Here is a 19,331-nt window from a genome sequence, read left to right as displayed (position 1 = left end):
TTCCCTCCAGGGCCCATCGAAAATTTCCAAAACAAAACCCATAAGAGCTGAAATAAGTTCTTTAGGTTTCAAAATTAAAATAAATGTTTGAGTAATACCACAGGTAATACATTTCTGCAAAATATTGAATTTAATACCTTTTTGTAACTCCTACACAAATGTAATGGCAAAAGTCAAACACGCAATTTCAAGAAATTCCGTTTTAGAAATTTGTAATAAGATTTATTATTTTAGCATATGAGAGAAATTACCAAAGTTAATAATAATATATTCTAATTTGATGTTACATTTATTTTATAACATATAAAGTAAACAGTAGCCACCAAAGAATAAAATTAAAATTTATGCAGAAACAGAACATAAATGCAGAACATACGGGATATTTTAAAATGCATTTAAATTAAACAATGTGTTCTTATATTAACATTTTAATGTATTGAGCACTTATAATACAAATATATCACAGAGTTAAATTTAGCGTATAATTAATTTAATTGTAGATATGGGTCCCTGAAATAGCGAACGCTCATGGATGAAAAAGAGCGTGTGTGCCAAGCACACGTGTCAGAAGTGAAACTTCTTTGGCAAGATTCAAAAATATTAAATTCGTCGTGACGTCGTTACTTCATGACGTGACGGTATTGCCATAAACACGATCTTCAAATTTTACTCTCAACGCCCCTAAAGAAATTTCACTTTAAAAATCTTGTCAATTTATTTTATACGTTATCTTGCAGAAAAATTCACCAATATAGATTCATTAGGTCGTAGTACCAAATCCGATTTGATACTTGGCCGATATCCTTTCACGATGGGTGATAATTTAAAATGGCGGATTATTTCACTGAACATACATTTCATTTCTTGCATTGCAAAGCGTTGACCTGAAAAAAAATATATTTCAAAAGAATAATTAGGTATTTTATCATAAAACTATTTTTGAATCATTCTCGCCCATAGATAACAAAGTATTTAATGATTTTAAAAAAGAAACTTTTACTATTCACTCTATAATATTACTAAAAAATGTGTGCGTGTATACTAGTCACATACTAGTGTACACAGTACACACGTAAGAAGTGAAACTTCTGTATGACCTTATTTTTCAAAAAATAATTTACTAGGTATATGCAACTTTACAGAAATACGTCGGATCACGCGTGGTAGGGATAAGAAAAAGATGGCGCGTAACGAATAATGTTACACTACATTTTTTTCCAACCCCGATAAAGAAATTTCACTTCAATAATATCTCTTAGTAGTAATAGTATTACTTATGAGAATAACCTACCAATACAGTTCCTAAGTCCAGCACTAAACGGCAAATAGCTGAAGTTAATCTTATCCTCATGTAGGAACCTTTCCGGGCGGAATACTTCGGGATCCGGGAACAAGTCGCCTCGCCGCTGCAACTCGTATATGTGTATTATAACTTCAGAACCTTGGGGTATTACTAGATCATCTGTAAAGAGAATAATTATAAATTTTGTAAGTTTGATTTTTACAGAAATACAGTTTTTGAAAAATAAGTTAAATTTGATATCAACTCAATCGAGATGTGTATTTTTTAGCGAAGTTTAATAAAAGAAAATAAATAAGTACGCATTTAGATTATTATAGATGCATAAAAAAGATCTTGAATTTCACTACACTCAATTGATACAAACATACAAGCATTTTTTAATTAAAATTAAAATTAATTAACGAGACAAGTAATAACAAGAAAACCTAACAATGTCAATAAGTACGTAACACCTTCATAGTTAACCTGATACATTCATTCTCATTCATTTATTTAGGTGAAAGATCTTCAAAAGAAACCCAATAACATAAACAACAATTGAATTTCATATTTGAAATTATAGCATTTAAATACATTATAAATGTAATTTTTAAAGGATATAAAAAATTGATCACGAAGCGGGATTAGAACGCGCATCTTCCGCCCTACCTAACTACCTGGCGAACCTTTTGATATACATAAAGAAAATACCTAACACCAATTCTTCAGTGATCTCTCTCCCAATCAATGGTACACTGGGATACAACCTCAGTACTTCTTTGATTACAGCATCCAGGTACTTCATCTCAGCGAGATCTGATGTGTTTGCGGTCCGTGTCGAATCTCCAATTATGCTCCTACATTCTTGGTATATTTTTTCCTGAAACGTGTGATGAAGTATGTAGATAATAAAAGCGTTTTAAATTTTGATACAACGGTCTTTAAAAATGTTTATTTTATTAAAAAAAACCTACTGTAAGAAAAAATGTTTTAGTATCCTTCCGGAACGAAAACCACATCTTATTTCTAGTAATAAATCATGGTAGAAATCAACAACTCTAATAAATTATAAGAACAGTTTCAAGGCGATAATTATTGAACCTACAAGTCGAAATTCAAAGTAAACTTTTGCTCTAATCGACCTTCCCGGCAAAATAACAGACTATTCGGCATCACAATACAACCCTTAAATAATTGGCTCCTAGCAGCCTATTCAAATGAGTTAATTACCATTAATTAGTTGTAGTAAAAGCTAGTATAGTATTATATTATCTGTGGTAAAAGCAACAGATGATCAGTGGTAAATGCTTCTAAAAAATCTAAAGACTTCGCGAGCCTTAGAGTCTTCTTAGAGTATATATTACAGTAGTTAGTATAAATAATAGTCGCGAGCAGACATACATTTTTTTATCTGTGCATAACCACATAACCATAGATCATCCATAGATAAATTAACTAAGTAAACATAATAAGACTGCCGACTGGCAACAAATATAACAAAAAAATATTACAATTTTTTTTTCAAAATACCTGTACATCTTCATGGTCAGCCAGAAGCATTAGACCAAATGTCAAAGCCATTGCCGTTGTATCGTGGCCCTAAAAAAAAATGAAAATTTTCAAAAATTTTCCCAGGACAACCTAATATCAGAAGAAAATTATACAAATACAACAGCTTAAAATCATATGATACATCATACGAACAGTAAAAATATGTTAAAATTAAAATGAATATGTACTATTTTTTCCGCTAATTTCGAATTCCGAAATACTGATTCCGTTACTATAAATGGACACAAAGTGACAAATCAAGCCCAATTATTAACAAAATACTCGAATAATTAAATTAGTTTTATTAACTCAATTACTATTTGTTCGTGTGCATTTGGATGCATAGTAATAATGTTGACAAATTGCCATTTCCTATTCCATAGCTTTAAATTTATTTTCGAAATATCTGGTTTAAATCTCTAAATTACCTACTTCGTAGCAACAGCTTCTACAGTAATTACCTTTTAGTGCTAGCAATTAACAGCTTGATTTAATTTACTATTTAAAAGGTGAATGCTATGCCATCAATGGAACTCCAATCTATACATATAACAAATTTGTATAGGGACATTAGAAATATAAAGAGATCTGTTGTTGTTACATTTCCTGTGAACTCAGATTAATTTTGAATTTTACCTAATCCCAAAACATTGATACCACCGGTTCCGTGAAAACAATACCATAATGCCTGCAAGCGATTCCAATGAAAAATCAAATTCATTGCGACAAAAAATCATCATAATAACTCTTACTGTTCTGTGATAATAACGAATAATTTATAAAGATTATTTTTCCGACCCAAATATCGACCAATAGAATTGCACCATTCGACGTCACGTGGTACAACCTACATGGTATTATAGTGCCACAAACTTATCTGACCCGGTGACAGTGTCACTGATGTCGCTTTCTTTTTATATAAACAAAATATTCCGTATGAAAATTCTGTGAAAATGTGACATTTCAAAATGGCAGCACGTAGTTCCAGTTCTTGCCACCGGGTCAGATAAGTTTGTGGCACTCAGTGGCACTATAACTGATAATTTTTTGAAAATTTTCTCTGGTCGTTGATGTCAAACTGACAGGTTGAATTCAATTGTGAAATTATTGGCCGACATTTGGGACGGAAAAATAATCCCCCGAATACCACACGAGCTTCAAAATTATCTGGCATTTCCCTCAAGGTTACCTGCAAACAAATAAAGTCGTCAAGTTTTTCAGGAAAAATCAATTTTTTAGCCTTGACTAAAAACTTGACTCCTTCTTGACTCCTTCATTTGTTTGCAACGAACCTATCGGAAAATACCCGATAATTTTGAAGCTCTTGTGGTATTATAAGTGAAAATTCAATTCAATTTATTTTTCATTTTATTACAATAAAAAGTAATTTATAACCCGAGCAGATAGAGAATAGATCTATTCGCGTCCGCTCGCATGCGTTCACGCTCACTCTTTATTGCTGTTATACTCACACAGTAAAGACTGCACAAAAATATAATTTTAATTATATTTTAATAATTTATATCTAATACATATATAAAATTCCCCTGTCACAATGTTAGTTACCATACTCCTCCAAAACAGCTGGACCGATTCTCATGAAATTTTGTGTGCATATCGGGTAGGTCTGAGAATCGGCTAACATCTATTTTTCATACCCCTAAGTGATAAGAGTGGCAGAACAACGTTTGCCGGGACAGTTTGCTAGTATAATATAAAATTATAATTAAAATCAGTTAGGATTCGCTTTCCGAGCTTACTTAACGCACTCCGCGTTATCGTTAAAGTCGTTCCTTTATGTCCCCGTTATTTTCGTTTTTTTCGTTGATATTGTTGAGTTTGATTGTTATTAATTTTCGTTAAGTTTTTGTTGCGCACGTTGAAATTTTGTGATTGATTGAACAATGGCTTCACGAAATCGTGGAAAGATTCGTCACAGTGATGCACGTGCAATTATGTATTTAGAATGTCATAAAATACTTGGTTCCGGTTCCGGCTTCCGTATAGTAAACACGTCTGTCATATCTCGCTACTAATTTAATTCTAAAAGTTTAATTAATTCACGCTCATCAAGTTATAATCATCATAAATAGTGAATATTATGTGCAATTAATAAAATAAACTAATAATTACAAGAGAACAGTGCAAAAGTGAAGTGTTTTTAAAGAAACAATAAAACGAAAAAGTGTGGTTATTAAGTCAATAACAATAACGTCATTTTGTAAAGTGACAGTTCAAAGTACCAACCTAACAAAAATTATGCCATAGACTATAGACATTGACAACACCAACCTACATTTCCAGCATAAACTTCAGTGTTGCCAACTACAATTCGGGGTTACCAAATTAAATTCAGAATTGCCAACTACAATTCGGGGTTACCAAATTAAATTCAGTATTGCCATTCGATATATATCTCCCCAAAATTATGGAAAAAGAAATGGAAAATTTCTGGGTAAAATTGAAGGAACAAATGTCGGCACAAACGAGAGAAATAACAGAAGCAGTCACTAAAAACGTAACAGAAAGCATTAATGAGAAACTAATTGCTCTTACGGAAGAAAATAAAAACTTAAAAACGGATGTTAAGAAACTACAAGATAAAATCAAAACTATGGAAGAAGACAGAAGACGAAACAACCTCATATTTTTTGGCGTAAAAGAAGAAAATCGTTATGAGTCCCAAATTGATCTGATTATAAAATTGCTTGATAAGAAAATGAATATCCGTATGAATCATCATGAAATTAATAATGCATACAGACTTGGAGAAAAGAACCATAAAAACATGCGCCCTATACTAGTAACTTTCACAACAAATTGGAGGAAAATGGAAATTCTCAAGAATAAAAAGAAATTAAACTCGGATATTTACATAAAAGAGGACTATAGCAAAGAAGTTCTAGAAAAGAGGAGACAGCTTTTGCCTCAATTAAAAGAGGAACGTGCCAAAGGTAAAATCTGCTACCTCGTTAAAGATAAACTGATTACCAAGGAAAACAAAGAGGATCAGAAGGACAAAAGAAAACGAGATCGCAATGAATCTCCAAATAAATCACCAAATCACGCAACCATGCCTGCTTCAAAGAAGGTTAACAAAACAAATATGTTGGATTATGTTGCTAGAGGAAGATCTTCGTCACTAACCATTCCAACAACGTCAAAAAACTGTTAAATGACATCGGCAACCGGAAACAAAAACAAATAAACGAAACTTCTTTAAATATCAAAACAACCAAACAATACACCCCAAGACGGCTGGTCACCGCGGGGAAAAGCGACCACTACCCTCCAATCAATTCCACATCCGCGCCAATCGTTTCAGGACGTAGTAAACGAAATTCGAAACAAATTTTTCATATAGCAACATTTAATACGCTATCATTGAGGTTAGATGAGAGTTTACAAGAATTAATTTTAGCCATCCAACATATTAAGTGGGACATAATAGGCCTTAGTGAAGTACAACGAATGGGTGAGGCTATTGAAGAACACAGCGAATTTCTTTTGTACTACAAAGGAGAAACACCTGGAAGACACGGAGTAGGCTTTTTAATAAAAAAAGAACTTAAAAGTTTTATCAAGGAATTTGTTGGCGTTTCAGAAAGAATTGCGATATTAAACATAAGACTTCCGCCAAAGAAAGAAATTTGGTCTATTATTCAGATTTATTCCCCGACTGAGCAATCGTCTAATTCTGAAATTGACTCCTTCTACTTATCTCTAAACAATACCATCAATGAATACACATACAAAAATTGCATAGTCATGGGAGATTTCAATGCTCAAGTTGGAGTTTCAAGAACAGGAGAAGACATCATCCTAGGTCCTCACAGCAAAGGTAAAAGATCAAGAAACGGGCAAAAGTTATTGGAGTTTGCTTTTGAAAATAACTTGAAAATACTGAATAGTCTATACAAGAAAAGAATATCAAAGAGATGGACGTGGGTATCGCCGGATGGACGTTATAAGAACGAAATCGATTATATTCTTTCAAACAAAACGAAATCCTTCGAAGACTGTAGTACTATCGCAAATCTTAATTTCAATAGCAACCACAGAATGATACGGGCACGTCTAAATACATCGTCAGGTTCAGACAACAGTCGCCCTTTTAAAGTCAAAACTCGAACGCCAATTAACGCAACATCAACGGCTACGATTAGTGATAAACTAAATTCTTTGAAAGGAGCGCTTACTCAAGACCTAACTACTCAACAAAAATATGATATACTCTATGAAATATTAATGACAAAATCTGGAAACAGAAAAAAAATTAAAACGAAATCGACTATATCTGAAAAAACTTACGAACTTTTGGAAAAACGGTTAAATCTAATAAAAATACCTAATAAATCTAGAAGCATAAGAATGGAAATAGGTAAATTAAGTAAAGATATCAGAACACAAATGAAAAAAGATCGTAAGAGTTATAGACTAAAAATCTTTGAGAAACATATTGTCAAGACAGGGGGAATTAAAAAAGCTGTTAAGTTTATGACAGATAAAACAAACTGGATACCAAAGATGAAAGACCGAACGGACACGACGAAGACCAAAAGATACGATATATTAAACATCGCTACCAAATTCTACGAAGACCTGTATTCCAAAAAAATTAAAACCGACGAAACTGACTTACAGAGTAACGAAACTGTTCCACCAATATTAAAAGGAGAAATAATCAAAGCCATAGAAACACAAAAAATTGACACAGCTCCCGGACCAGGCTCTATCAGTAATGCACTATTAATGGAGTGTAAAAGCGTTCTTGCACCAATACTGCAATATATCTTTAATGACATACTAGACACAGAAACCATACCAACCCAGTGGGCAAACTCGTCAATAACCCTTCTCCACAAAAAGGGAGATAAGAATGAAATCAACAACTATAGGCCCATTAGCCTGATGTCTAATATATATAAAGTATTCGCAAAGATCATCCTCCGTCGAATAACCAGGAATCTAGACGAGAATCAGCCAAGAGAACAGGCTGGATTCAGGGCAGGATATTCGACGCTGGACCACATACACGCAGTGAGACAGATCTTTGAAAAGAATAAAGAATACAATATACCGTTCTACTGTTGTTTTATTGATTTCAACAAGGCATTTGACTCAATCGACCATGAATGCATCTGGCGAAGTTTAAAAAATCAAGGAGTTCAGTTAAAATACATCAGAATCCTAAAAAACATTTACACAATTAGTACAGCGAAAATAAAATTAGAAAAACTCGGAAAAGAAATAAAAATAAACAGAGGCGTACGACAGGGAGATCCTATTTCCCCTAAATTATTTACCGCGGTCTTAGAAGAGATCTTTCGAAAACTCGATTGGGATCAATATGGCTTAAATATACATGGACAACACCTAAACAACCTGCGCTTCGCCGATGATATTGTTATATTCGCGGAATCAAGTACTCATCTCCAAAGCATGCTAGAGGACCTAGAGAGGGAAAGTCGTAAAGTCGGCCTCACAATGAATATAACAAAAACTAAAATCATGACGAACGCTACGGAATCTCCTATTATATTAAACAGTAAACCCATTGAATATGTAAAAGAGTACACTTATTTAGGCCAACAGATATCCATAAATAATGTTATGTCGAAAGAAATAGATACGAGAATTGGTCTTGCTTGGAAAAGTTATTGGAGACTGAAAGAAATAATGAAAAATGAGGAAACAAATGTATACATTAAGAAGAAGCTTTTTAACACATGTGTATTACCAGTTCTTACTTATGGTTGCCAAACATGGTCACTTACCAAAGCGCAAACCTCAAAAATAAGGACATGCCAGACGTCTATGGAAAGGAGCATGTTAAATATTAGGAAAAAAGACAGAGTAAGAAATAAAACAATCAGAAAGCGTACGAAAGTAGAAGATGTAATATGTAAAACACGGAAGCTTAAATGGGAATGGACTGGCCATATATTAAGAGGATGTGAAAAATGGAATAGAACATTGATTTTTTGGTATCCCAAAAATGGAAAAAGGAAACGGGGGAGACAGATTAGAAGGTGGGAAGACGAAATCGTAGCAACAGCGGGAAAAACATGGACGAGGACAGCACTGAACAGAAAAGAGTGGAAGGGAATGGAGGAGGCCTTTGCCAAATTAGGGCAAACAGACCAATCTGCCGATGTCGACTCATCAGAGTCTTAATTAAGTTTTTAAATGCACATATTGTTTACTATTGTTGTGTCTGATTAAGGCTAATAAAAAAAAAAAAAAAAAAAAAAAAAAAAAAAAAAAAAAAAAAAAAAATACTTGGACGAAAAGAAGACGAAGAAAAAAATATGTTCGAGAAGTTGTTTTGCCCACCGTACCATAAGTACCCGCCGCCATTTTCAGATCTATTTTCTATTTGCTCGCGTTATACCTCATTCATTCATAGGTTCCAATTCATTCAATGATCAAAAAGACATGTGACACTCGGGGACTGCCGCGGTAAAGCTATTACATAGCATGCCTTCAAGCCACACCTCCGTGCCTGTCGGAGTGGGGAGGAGGTTTTTTCGTTACGGAATTTCTGGATTCGGTCCCCGCGCTCAAAGCCCGCGATAGAAGCTATGCAATAGCTTAAAAAATAAAAACACATACGAATATTTTTTTTAATTCGGTTGAAATGTAATTTATCTGCTTACTAGCTTTACCGTAATCAAACTATACATCGAGTATACGATACATATCGATTAACGCAAAGCTTCAAAGTCTCAAAGGTATTTACTATTTACTCTAACTTTACAAACCAGTTACATCAAAGGGAGTGGGTTAAAATGCACCCGTTCAGTTTATCAATCGATGTGGAGTGCGGAACGAACAAGTCTGGATAAATTGCAGTTTATTCAAAATGATTGGGTTTACCTCGTCAACAGTTAGGGCTGGCTCTAAATACCTATGTATTTGTTACACTTTAATTTTGGTCTCATCACCTTGTCGTCCTTCTAATTTAGATTTATTGAACTGGAGAGATCACTGCTAAGTGATAATGCCGCTTAATAAACTATACTGTGTTTTCGAACGTAAAACCCGACCATAAGACTTCGTTGTCTGTCTGTCGGTCCGTTCATCTATCACCAAGGCTGTATCTCATCAACCACGATGGTTAAAATTTGTTAAATTTCAGACAATATGTATTTTCATTGCCGCTTTATGAACAAAATACAATTAAATAAAAAGAGGCTCTTACAAAAACCTGGTAACGGAAACTTTTGTTTTCTTTTGTAATTGTATTATATAAATTTATAAAGAATAGAAATAATTCGATCACGAGGCGGGACTCGAACCCGCATCCTTCGCGCCATTCCGGGGCGGATGCCTAACCAACTCAGCCACTCGTGACCCGTCTGAGCAATCGAATTTAATCTATTCTTTCAGTTTTATGTATCTTAAGGGACACACCGCGCGCCATCTATTGAGATTCTATTCTTTATAAATTTATATTTATAAAGCATTTGAATGCCACAAAAACCAAAAAATATAATTGTATTATTTCAAAAATAGTTTATTCTCATTTATTGAATTCCTCCAACTCGACTAATGTAGATCTAATTAGGTTTAAAAAACCCGATCAATCTATAGGTACACAGATGTCGACAAGGTGAGACTGTCAAGTGACAACCCTGAAAGTTGTTGGCGTCGCCCGTCGTTTGAAGAGTAGCGCTTTAATCGCCTTTCAATTTCTGAAGTTCGACACAGTGAATTACAAACAAAAACTTGCTAAATAACTACCCACATAATTTATTCATCTTTTACATTTTTTATGATATCCAATATAATATAATAACGTATTAAAAATAAACAGTAAAGTCTCATGTCCCCAAGTGGGGTAAGGAGCAGATACATTATACATCTGTTTCACTGATCGATTTTCTTTTGGGACAAGTAGGTGATCAGCCTTCTGTGTCCTGCCAGACCGAGACATTTCTTTTTTCTTCGTCTCCACCGGGAATCCCAGGACCCTTCGGTTCTACGCTCACGCGTCACTCACTGTACCAAGGAGGCGGTCAGATAAAAATAAACAGACATAGAGCAAAAACATTTCATCAAAACAACACTCTATTATATTCATAATAATAGATGTTTTTGCCCTACACTTTTAAGTTATTACCATTGCTTTCATAATTGCATCTAGACAAAACATTCATTCATTAATTTTTTACAGTTATTATTAATTATCAGAAAGCAAATCACTGTACTCATCGGGCTAAGACCAGCATTGAGGCATCAAACTTTCTCTGACGTAAAATATGGTCACTTTGCCAACTATCGTATTGATCTAACTTTTTAATAATTTAAAAGAACTTTCATGCAATTCGCGATTACAATAGTAATATTAGTTTTATTTCATCTCTACTCACCTCAAACATAAACGTGTTCACTTCGTCCCTTATCCCTTCCATATCAATTTCCCCTTTACTCTCTGCATCCAACAAGAGATCCAGCAAGGCCATTCTCTTCCCCGAACCCGTACAGTCTATTTCGTTTCTCTTTTTTCTTCTCTCCTCAATTACACTATTCGTGAAGATACAGTTTTGTTGTAAATCCTTCTTAAATTGTCTGCCAGTTGGTGATAAATAAAACATAATGTCAAAAAACAACCAGAATCGAGTCAAACGGCGGTAGATAGCCATTCCCAATCCTGAAATGGCCTTCCTGTATTCATACTTTGCAGCATCAGTTTCTGAATCCAAACGGCCGCCCATTGCCGTTTCTGAAAAATTTATATGTGTTCTTAATTTTTTCTTAATTTTTCATAGTATTACTAGTATAGGATAATATTATCTGTGGTATTACAGTGAACACGCTTATAATGGGCATTGGGTATTAAGTTCAATTAAACCGTTGTATTTAATAGCATCCATAAAATTTACCACAAGGAAATCATAAGAACAAGATAAAGACTGTATAATACATTATCTTGAATCTTTTACTGTAAGCCCTAAAGAAATCCAATCACACTTCACAGAACAAATTCACAGAAGAAACACTTAACGTTACTTTTACTTATCTATATAGTCTTTAGCTTTATATATAAGGATCCTACCGCAAATCGTGTTAAGAGTATAATCGCTGATAAAGGGCATGACGTCGAGGGTGCGTTCGCCGCGCTGCAGCCGCTCATGCAAGTCGCGAACCATTACACGACTCTCTTCTTCGAATCCGCGCGCGAAGTTCTTCAGAATGTCGAAGTGGAACGCTGGTGTGAGGATCTTACGACGCTTGTGCCATTTTGCACCTATGGTACGATAGATTTGTATCTGCTACATCGTTGTTGTAATCAAAAATATACCTACTATCTAGCATCACCGATCATATTAATTTCAAAATGAAAACATGCGAATTGTTATTTCAATAAAATTTTAATAAAAGTTAATGAAAAAGTTTTAATAAAAAGCGAATCAAATGAACTACAAATATAAGAAATCTCGCAAGTAAATAAATGAGCATTGAGCTTTTTAGAAAGACTATTTTACGACCCCTATTTCAAACTTTAAAACTTAAGTTACCTACGGGCTTTAGTTGCCTGAAACCTAGAAACTTGAAGCTATCTAGGACGACAAAGAAAATTAAACATACCTGTATTAAGGAGCAGCCCCGATCCGAGCCAGGGTTCCAAAAAAAGGTATCCTTTCGTTTTCGATATATTCTTAGAATTTAAACAAGTGATAACTGCGTTAAAAACAACCGACTTCAAACTTGCACTTGCAAAATTTACAAATACCTACATACAAAAATGCTCATAAAATAAAAACTACTGGGCCTATCCGAATAAAATTTTTATGGGACCAATTCGACACCATCCCGCATCGAACAAAAAAAGAATCACGTAAATCGGTTCAGAAACCTCGGAGTAATCGGTGTACATACATAAAAAAAAAAAAAAAAAAATATACCGGCCGAATTGATAACCTCCTCCTTTTTTTTGAAGTCGGTTAAAAATCTGTAAAAAGCGTTTTATTTATGCCCATTTGAGTGTACCTACTATTAATCACCACGTAGGGTAAAACAAAATCGCCTTGTCTATCTATCCGTCTCTATGTATGCTTAAAACTTTAAAACCTCGCAACGGATTTCGATGAGATTTGTTTCTAATAGATAGTGTGGTTTTTAAGGAAGGTTCCAGAAATATTTTTTTTACAAAATGGGCGAAGCCGCGTGCAGGAAGTTAGTTAATGATAAACTCTGCGATGCGAAAGTTTGTGAGGATGCGTGTGTGTGTGTGTTTGTTACTCTTTCACACAAATACTACTGAACTGATTACAATGAAATTTAGCACACATATAGAGGGTAACTTGGATTAACACATAGGTGATAGGATAGGTTTTATCGCGGAAATCCCACGGGAGCGGGAACTATGCTGCTTTCTCTTTAAAACGCATCTTTTCTTGTGCATACCTGTAATTGGTGTATACATCATATTAATATTCGGTAGTTGTTTAGTTTTAATTGTGATAATTTTCATGTGTACTCTGTTGGTATGTCTAAATTAAATTAATTAAATTAAATAAATAAATAAAACGCGGGCGAAGCCGCGGGCGGAAAGCTAGTGGCATATAAAGCAAAGATCTAATTTCTTATTTTCTTATTGCTACTCATATTTTGAACACTTGCATTTTTTAAATGATATAAAATTTAAAACATAAATGTTACTTCCTATATTTTAATCATACTCTTGTTTCTGACGCAAATACATCTATCAGCTATCTGGTGATTGTTTTAATTTTTACTTTATTTAAGTTTTAGTGTAATTTTTAAGAACAATGAAGAATAAAAAATAAAATAAAATTATTACTGAGCGATGTTTAATTTTTATTTTTATATTATAATATTGAGATATAATTACCTCAATATCCTTAGATTATACAAGTGGATAACATTGTAATGAAATATCTTCATACCAACACGATGGCCATATTTCTTCGAAAAACCAGTTATCACTGAAAATATTTCACCTGAAAAATATTGTTTGTTATGATGTGAGACATATTTTTTTATTTTGTAAGGAATAAAAAAAGGTATGACACTTCATTCGACTACTGTATCTGGCTAATATTAATTACATAGGTATTCATTCTTTCTGGTTTCAGCATATATATATATAGAGACACCATTTTTATTTCTTCAAATAAGCCAAATAATAAATTCTTAAACCATTTCGCTTTACGCGACAGAACTTACAAGAACTATACAAACATACTTTCAAAAAACATGTTTTTTTCGACTAAAGACTATATACATACTTCCATTAAGTCCCAGGAATATGGGCAAGCTGCCCACGATGGGCCATCGTGGTGGCCCTGGCAAATCATCCACATCCGTCCTTTTACCCCGGAAGAAGGACCATACTATTATAGCCAAAACACATGCTATTATTTGGTAGAACATTGCAACTGAAAATAACAATATCATTTTGAAAAGAAAAACCCGTCTGCTAACTTATGGGACTACATAAATTAGCAGACGGGTTTCACTATCGCAATTCTGATGATTATATCGACTCATAAATCAAAATCCGTTCAATGGTTTGGCCAATAGGGCATGCCAAATAAATAATATAAATACATACATAGACATTTACTTAAAAAAACACAGCTCTCCTTTAGTAGCATAGTCAGTAGGAAATTGCTTTGTGTAGGAAAATTGTTATGTGTTCTATGTAATTGTTGTTAATTGGACTACATGAAAATACTGGATCCTCAGCAAAATTATAAGCTAATGTAAGGCTTAATGTCTGTTATTTTAAATTCTAAGTAATTTTACAATCAACTCTTTTGCCAGGAACAAATTATAACTTAATGATTATATTTATACTGTATGTAATTCTTTATCTATTGTATTTCATCCGATAGAATGATCTTATTTATCCTTTGCCAAAGTATATTTCTTTGCATCTTAATGTTATCTCATTAAAAAGATTGCCGATTATCTATTATTATAGTATCTCGACATTAATTCATTTAAATCAGGCACTAATGACCTAGATGCTAGACTTCTAAATCACCGTTTCAGGATATTTTTTAAATTGTTACACAGATAAAGTTTTATAAAGTCCGCCATTGCTTCCTCGTTATCTATAGTTTTAACAGTATCCAACTACCTGCTAACTATAATAATCTAAAGTTTCAGTGTACCCGCATTATTCGACGGAATATCGCTTTCTGTACTGTATTTAAATCTATATCAAGTCGCTAACATAACATATTATATTATTATCTATGGTATTAGTTACATACACGGCAATTCGTGAGCATTAACGAAATTAACATTTCCAACAAAATAAACTATACTATATTTATCTAAGCTATTAATTACTAACTGAAGTAGATTAATTTTTTTAATCTGTATTGAACAGACTACATTTATTTATTTATTAATTTAATCAGTATAGAAAGCCATTTTTTCATAGAAAATGTGCATATTTAGTGGTGACAGAATTTTTGAAATCGATCGAGTTGTTCCTGATATTAATGCGTTCAAACAAACAGAAATCGTGTCCATACGACGCGTGGTCATTGATAAAAAATCTGAATAGACCTTTTAGACCTTTTATAAAATACTTGAATATTTAAAATAATAAGAAACGATCGACCAGTGTCAGCCACAGAGAAAAAATTATACTAATTAGTGTTTTCTCTATTTCCATAAAAAATCATTAAATTACTATTTTTTGTCTAAACGACCAATTTTTATTAAAGGTTTTAACTCAATTAAATAAAACAAAAACTCTAATTTTAAACTCACCTTTCTTTCTTATATATCACACAAATAACTTTATTTTCACCAATTCAACAATTTTTCCTTACTCTTTAGACTGTTACTGAGAGGAAAAATTATACACACTAATAGATTATATAAAGATTCTCTAGAATCTAACTTGCATGTATAATACATCCAGTTTTTCTAATTCAATCCTTGAGTTTATTAACGATTTTATAATAATTTAAATGCAAATCAATTAACCATTGTCCATTATCTTCTTATAAAATAAATGATCTGTCTATCTTTTTAGAGCGTCAGTTTTAACAGAATCCACGATCCACTCAAATACAAAAAAATCTGATCTATCAGCAACTACGATTGCTGAAGCTTCTTTTGTATGTAAATTACTTATTCCCCGACATTCACTTATAAATTACTTGTAATTACTTATATTGGCGTACACGAGGCATGAGATAGAGATAGAGCCTGCGTAGTGCGTCTTCTTTATTAATTTTGTTATATAACTGACTTTCTTATAAGAAGGATATATCGAAGTTTTCAAATATATATACAAATGAATTTATAGTTTCACTAGTGGTCCGCCCCGGTTTCGCCCGTGGTACCTACATGTTTAAACTATCCTATCTCTCAAGTTGGATCGAACAGCACATGGTGTGCGAATTTTATTATAATCGGTTAAGTGGTTTAGGAGTCCATTGAGGACAAACATTGTGACACGAGATTTATATATATTAAGATTTCACACACCTCAAGTGGGCGCCACAATATTTTCACCCGGGGTGTCAGTGGCCCTTACACCGGCACTGCTCGTCAAAATATCGTGTTAAACAATAATTGTTCGATTAACTAATTCCTATGCTTTAACTATATACCTAATAGGAAAAACACGAAATATATTTTCAATTTGATTTTTTCAAACTGTATATAAAAATTCGTAAGACGCAATAGCAACGAATTTCTTGTTTTTAAACATTTTAAATCGATTGTTTTATATCTTTGAACAAACATATTGGTATTTATTATGATTTATTTATTTTAATTAATTCTATAAACAAGATAATATATTGTTAGACGTAACTTTTGATTTAATATTTTTGTGGATGAATAGTTGTCAACATAGTTGTCATTATTTCAAGTCTGAACATGCTTAGCTGTCGAATACATAAAAAGCCGCTTAACGCTTTCCTTTGTCTCGTGGCGCATTCGTATGAATCGTGCCTAGGGGCTCGGACGTTGTTTATACGACGTTCGACCCAACTACCTTCACTTTGCTAATAGTCATTGACTTGCTGCGTTTCGTTATCAACTACCTACATCAATTAGGTAGCTGTGTAGAATCGCAGTACATTCTTATTACATCCAAACTAATATTTAACCCGGCCTCGCGTGTTATTTCTTAGAATATGTATTCACGGTACCAGTTTCAAATTCTATCTTTATTTATTTACCGATTGTTCATGATTAATTAAAAAACAATAAAAAATTTAATACCATCCAAGTTCCAACATTATCCATACCGTATCCAGTAGATGACACTTTATACTCGAAATAGTTTTATTTTTATTAAAGTAATATTCTTGATACTTTTGATGTCAGGATGATAAAGATATCACCAAAATACATCAGCAAGCCATTTATTTCAGTACAAAGAATTAAGTTTCAGACTGTTGCCTAAACTGTAATATCTATAAAAGTAATTATGTAAGTAAAATAAAATTATAAAGGTAATTATTATATTCTTGATATAATATAATTATTATATTAAATTATTAATTATATTAGGTCTAAAAGGTCTATTCAGATTTTTTATCAATGACCACGTGTCGTATGGACACGATTTCTGTTTGTTTGAACGCATTAATATCAGGAACAACTCGATCGGTTTCAAAAATTCTGTCAACGCTAAATATGTACATTTTCTATGTAGAAATGGCTTTCTATACTGATTAAATTAATTTATTATTAAATAAATGTAGTCTGTTCAATACAATTATTTTATGTAAGTATAAATAAAACTAAAAGGTGATTGACTGACTGACTGACATAGTTATCTAGGTATCAACGCATAGTCCAAATCACTGGACGGATCGGGCTGAAATTCGGCATGCAGGTAGATGATAGGACCTGTGATATAGGACGTAGGCATCCGCTAAGGATTTTGATCAATATCTCCAAGGGGATAAAATAGGGAATGATGGAATGTGTATAATGAAAATTTCTCTTTTATTTTTAGCTAGTTGTACTACATAAAATAAAGAGATTGAGAAGTGATTCCTTCCTATCCTTATTTCACTTTGTGCCCATTATTTACATTTAAATATTTACTAATCTAGTTTTTTTCTCAAATCTTAATTATTAAAAGTACCTAACTTTTAATCTACCCAAAATACGACCTTTTATTTGTTACCCGTATGGATTGCCTCTTTCTATTTAGTATTTACTCTACAGTTGTCTGAAAATTTCACAAACCGAGCTACTCAAAGTTACCTAAATAGTTTCCCCCAGTTTTAGTATGATTTAATTAAAAACAATAATCAAGTTAATCAACCTATAGTAATAATTACATTTAATGAATTATAATTGATACACGAATATTATTGATACATAACAATTTCTACGATCAAAATTATTATGTTACGGTATGTTTAGTGAAGTTATCTAGGCAACATAGGTAGGTCTTGGTATGTTATTTGTTCTACTAAATATATCGATTGAATTTAGTTTCACAAATACTGGGCAATAATCTATACATATAATAAATCTGTAGAAGGGTCAATTCTGTACATTGAAAATATTGAAAAAATAAATAGCAGGGGGTGTTACTGGATCGATACCAAACCCAAATATGTGATTAAAAAAATTTTTGTCTGTCTGTCTGTCTGTCTGTCTGTCTGTCTGTCTGTCTGTATGTGAAGGCATCACGTGAAAACTAGCGGTTCGATTTCGATGAAACTTGGTATAATTATACCTTATTATCCTGGGCGTAAAATAGGATACTTTTTATCCTGGAAAAATACGTAGAAAAAAAATAATCTTAATTTTTCAGTTTTATCCATAGACGTTGTTCTGTAGAACCGCGAACACACGTTGCGTATTATTATAGGCCTAGCCGTATTTGGGAATTGGGTCCAATAGATATTTATAAGATTTTATTGTCAGAGGTACCTACTCAAAATGGAGAAATAAACCATCCACGCAAAGACCGACATCCGCGCGGACGGAGTCGCGGGCGGAAGCTAGTAATATAATGAGGCTGCTAATCTATAAAAAAATAATTACTCATAATATTATATTATATCCAAAATAAATATTTATAGGGTCAATGTACCACTAGCTGACCAAGCGCCAATACTTGACCAAAATTCAAATATACGCGCCAATTAAGAAAATACGGCAGCCCCAGATGATAGTTTATTGTTTTTTCTATAAAGCAACATCATCTATAAAATAAAAACAAACCTTGCTGCTATTGGTCAGAAATATTGACATTTTTTCAACACGAAGATGTAATTAAGTAGGTAAATCACATTTTTTACTAAGAGTTTTTTATCGGGAGTTGATTGGGAAATCTTAATTTATCTTGAATGCAATCTTGCTCTACTCTTTATATGTCTTGTTATAGGCATAATGTTGAACCATTCTGTTATAGACTTTCGGCTTCATTTTTGGCATGAACAGTTTTTCATGATTTTTAGCGGCCTGGTTATCTTTTGGAGCAACAAAAACAATTTTTCGCCTATTGTTGACCAGTATGGTCAGC

General features: G+C 32.9%; 1 protein-coding gene across 1 annotated transcript; it reads right to left on the bottom strand.

Moving 5' to 3' along the window:
• Window positions 1-444: 444 nt before the first annotated feature.
• Window positions 445-15,672, bottom strand: LOC123698559 (probable cytochrome P450 4ac1). The gene is made up of 9 exons (XM_045645237.1): window positions 15,593-15,672; window positions 14,092-14,241; window positions 13,695-13,803; window positions 11,895-12,086; window positions 11,209-11,561; window positions 2,813-2,881; window positions 1,994-2,162; window positions 1,292-1,462; window positions 445-884 (listed from the first exon to the last, which is right to left on the bottom strand). Exons 4-9 carry the CDS (start codon window positions 11,986-11,988, stop codon window positions 727-729), a joined length of 1,014 nt encoding a protein of 337 aa, XP_045501193.1. The 5' UTR covers window positions 11,989-12,086; window positions 13,695-13,803; window positions 14,092-14,241; window positions 15,593-15,672; the 3' UTR covers window positions 445-726.
• Between the last annotated feature and the right edge of the window lie 3,659 nt (window positions 15,673-19,331).

The sequence above is a fragment of the Colias croceus genome, chromosome 16 (genome assembly GCF_905220415.1).
Source record: "Colias croceus chromosome 16, ilColCroc2.1".
In the NCBI taxonomy this organism is placed as follows: domain Eukaryota; kingdom Metazoa; phylum Arthropoda; class Insecta; order Lepidoptera; family Pieridae; genus Colias; species Colias croceus.
Note: the sequence above shows the minus strand (reverse complement) of the source record. Positions and strands in the feature narration are given on the sequence as shown.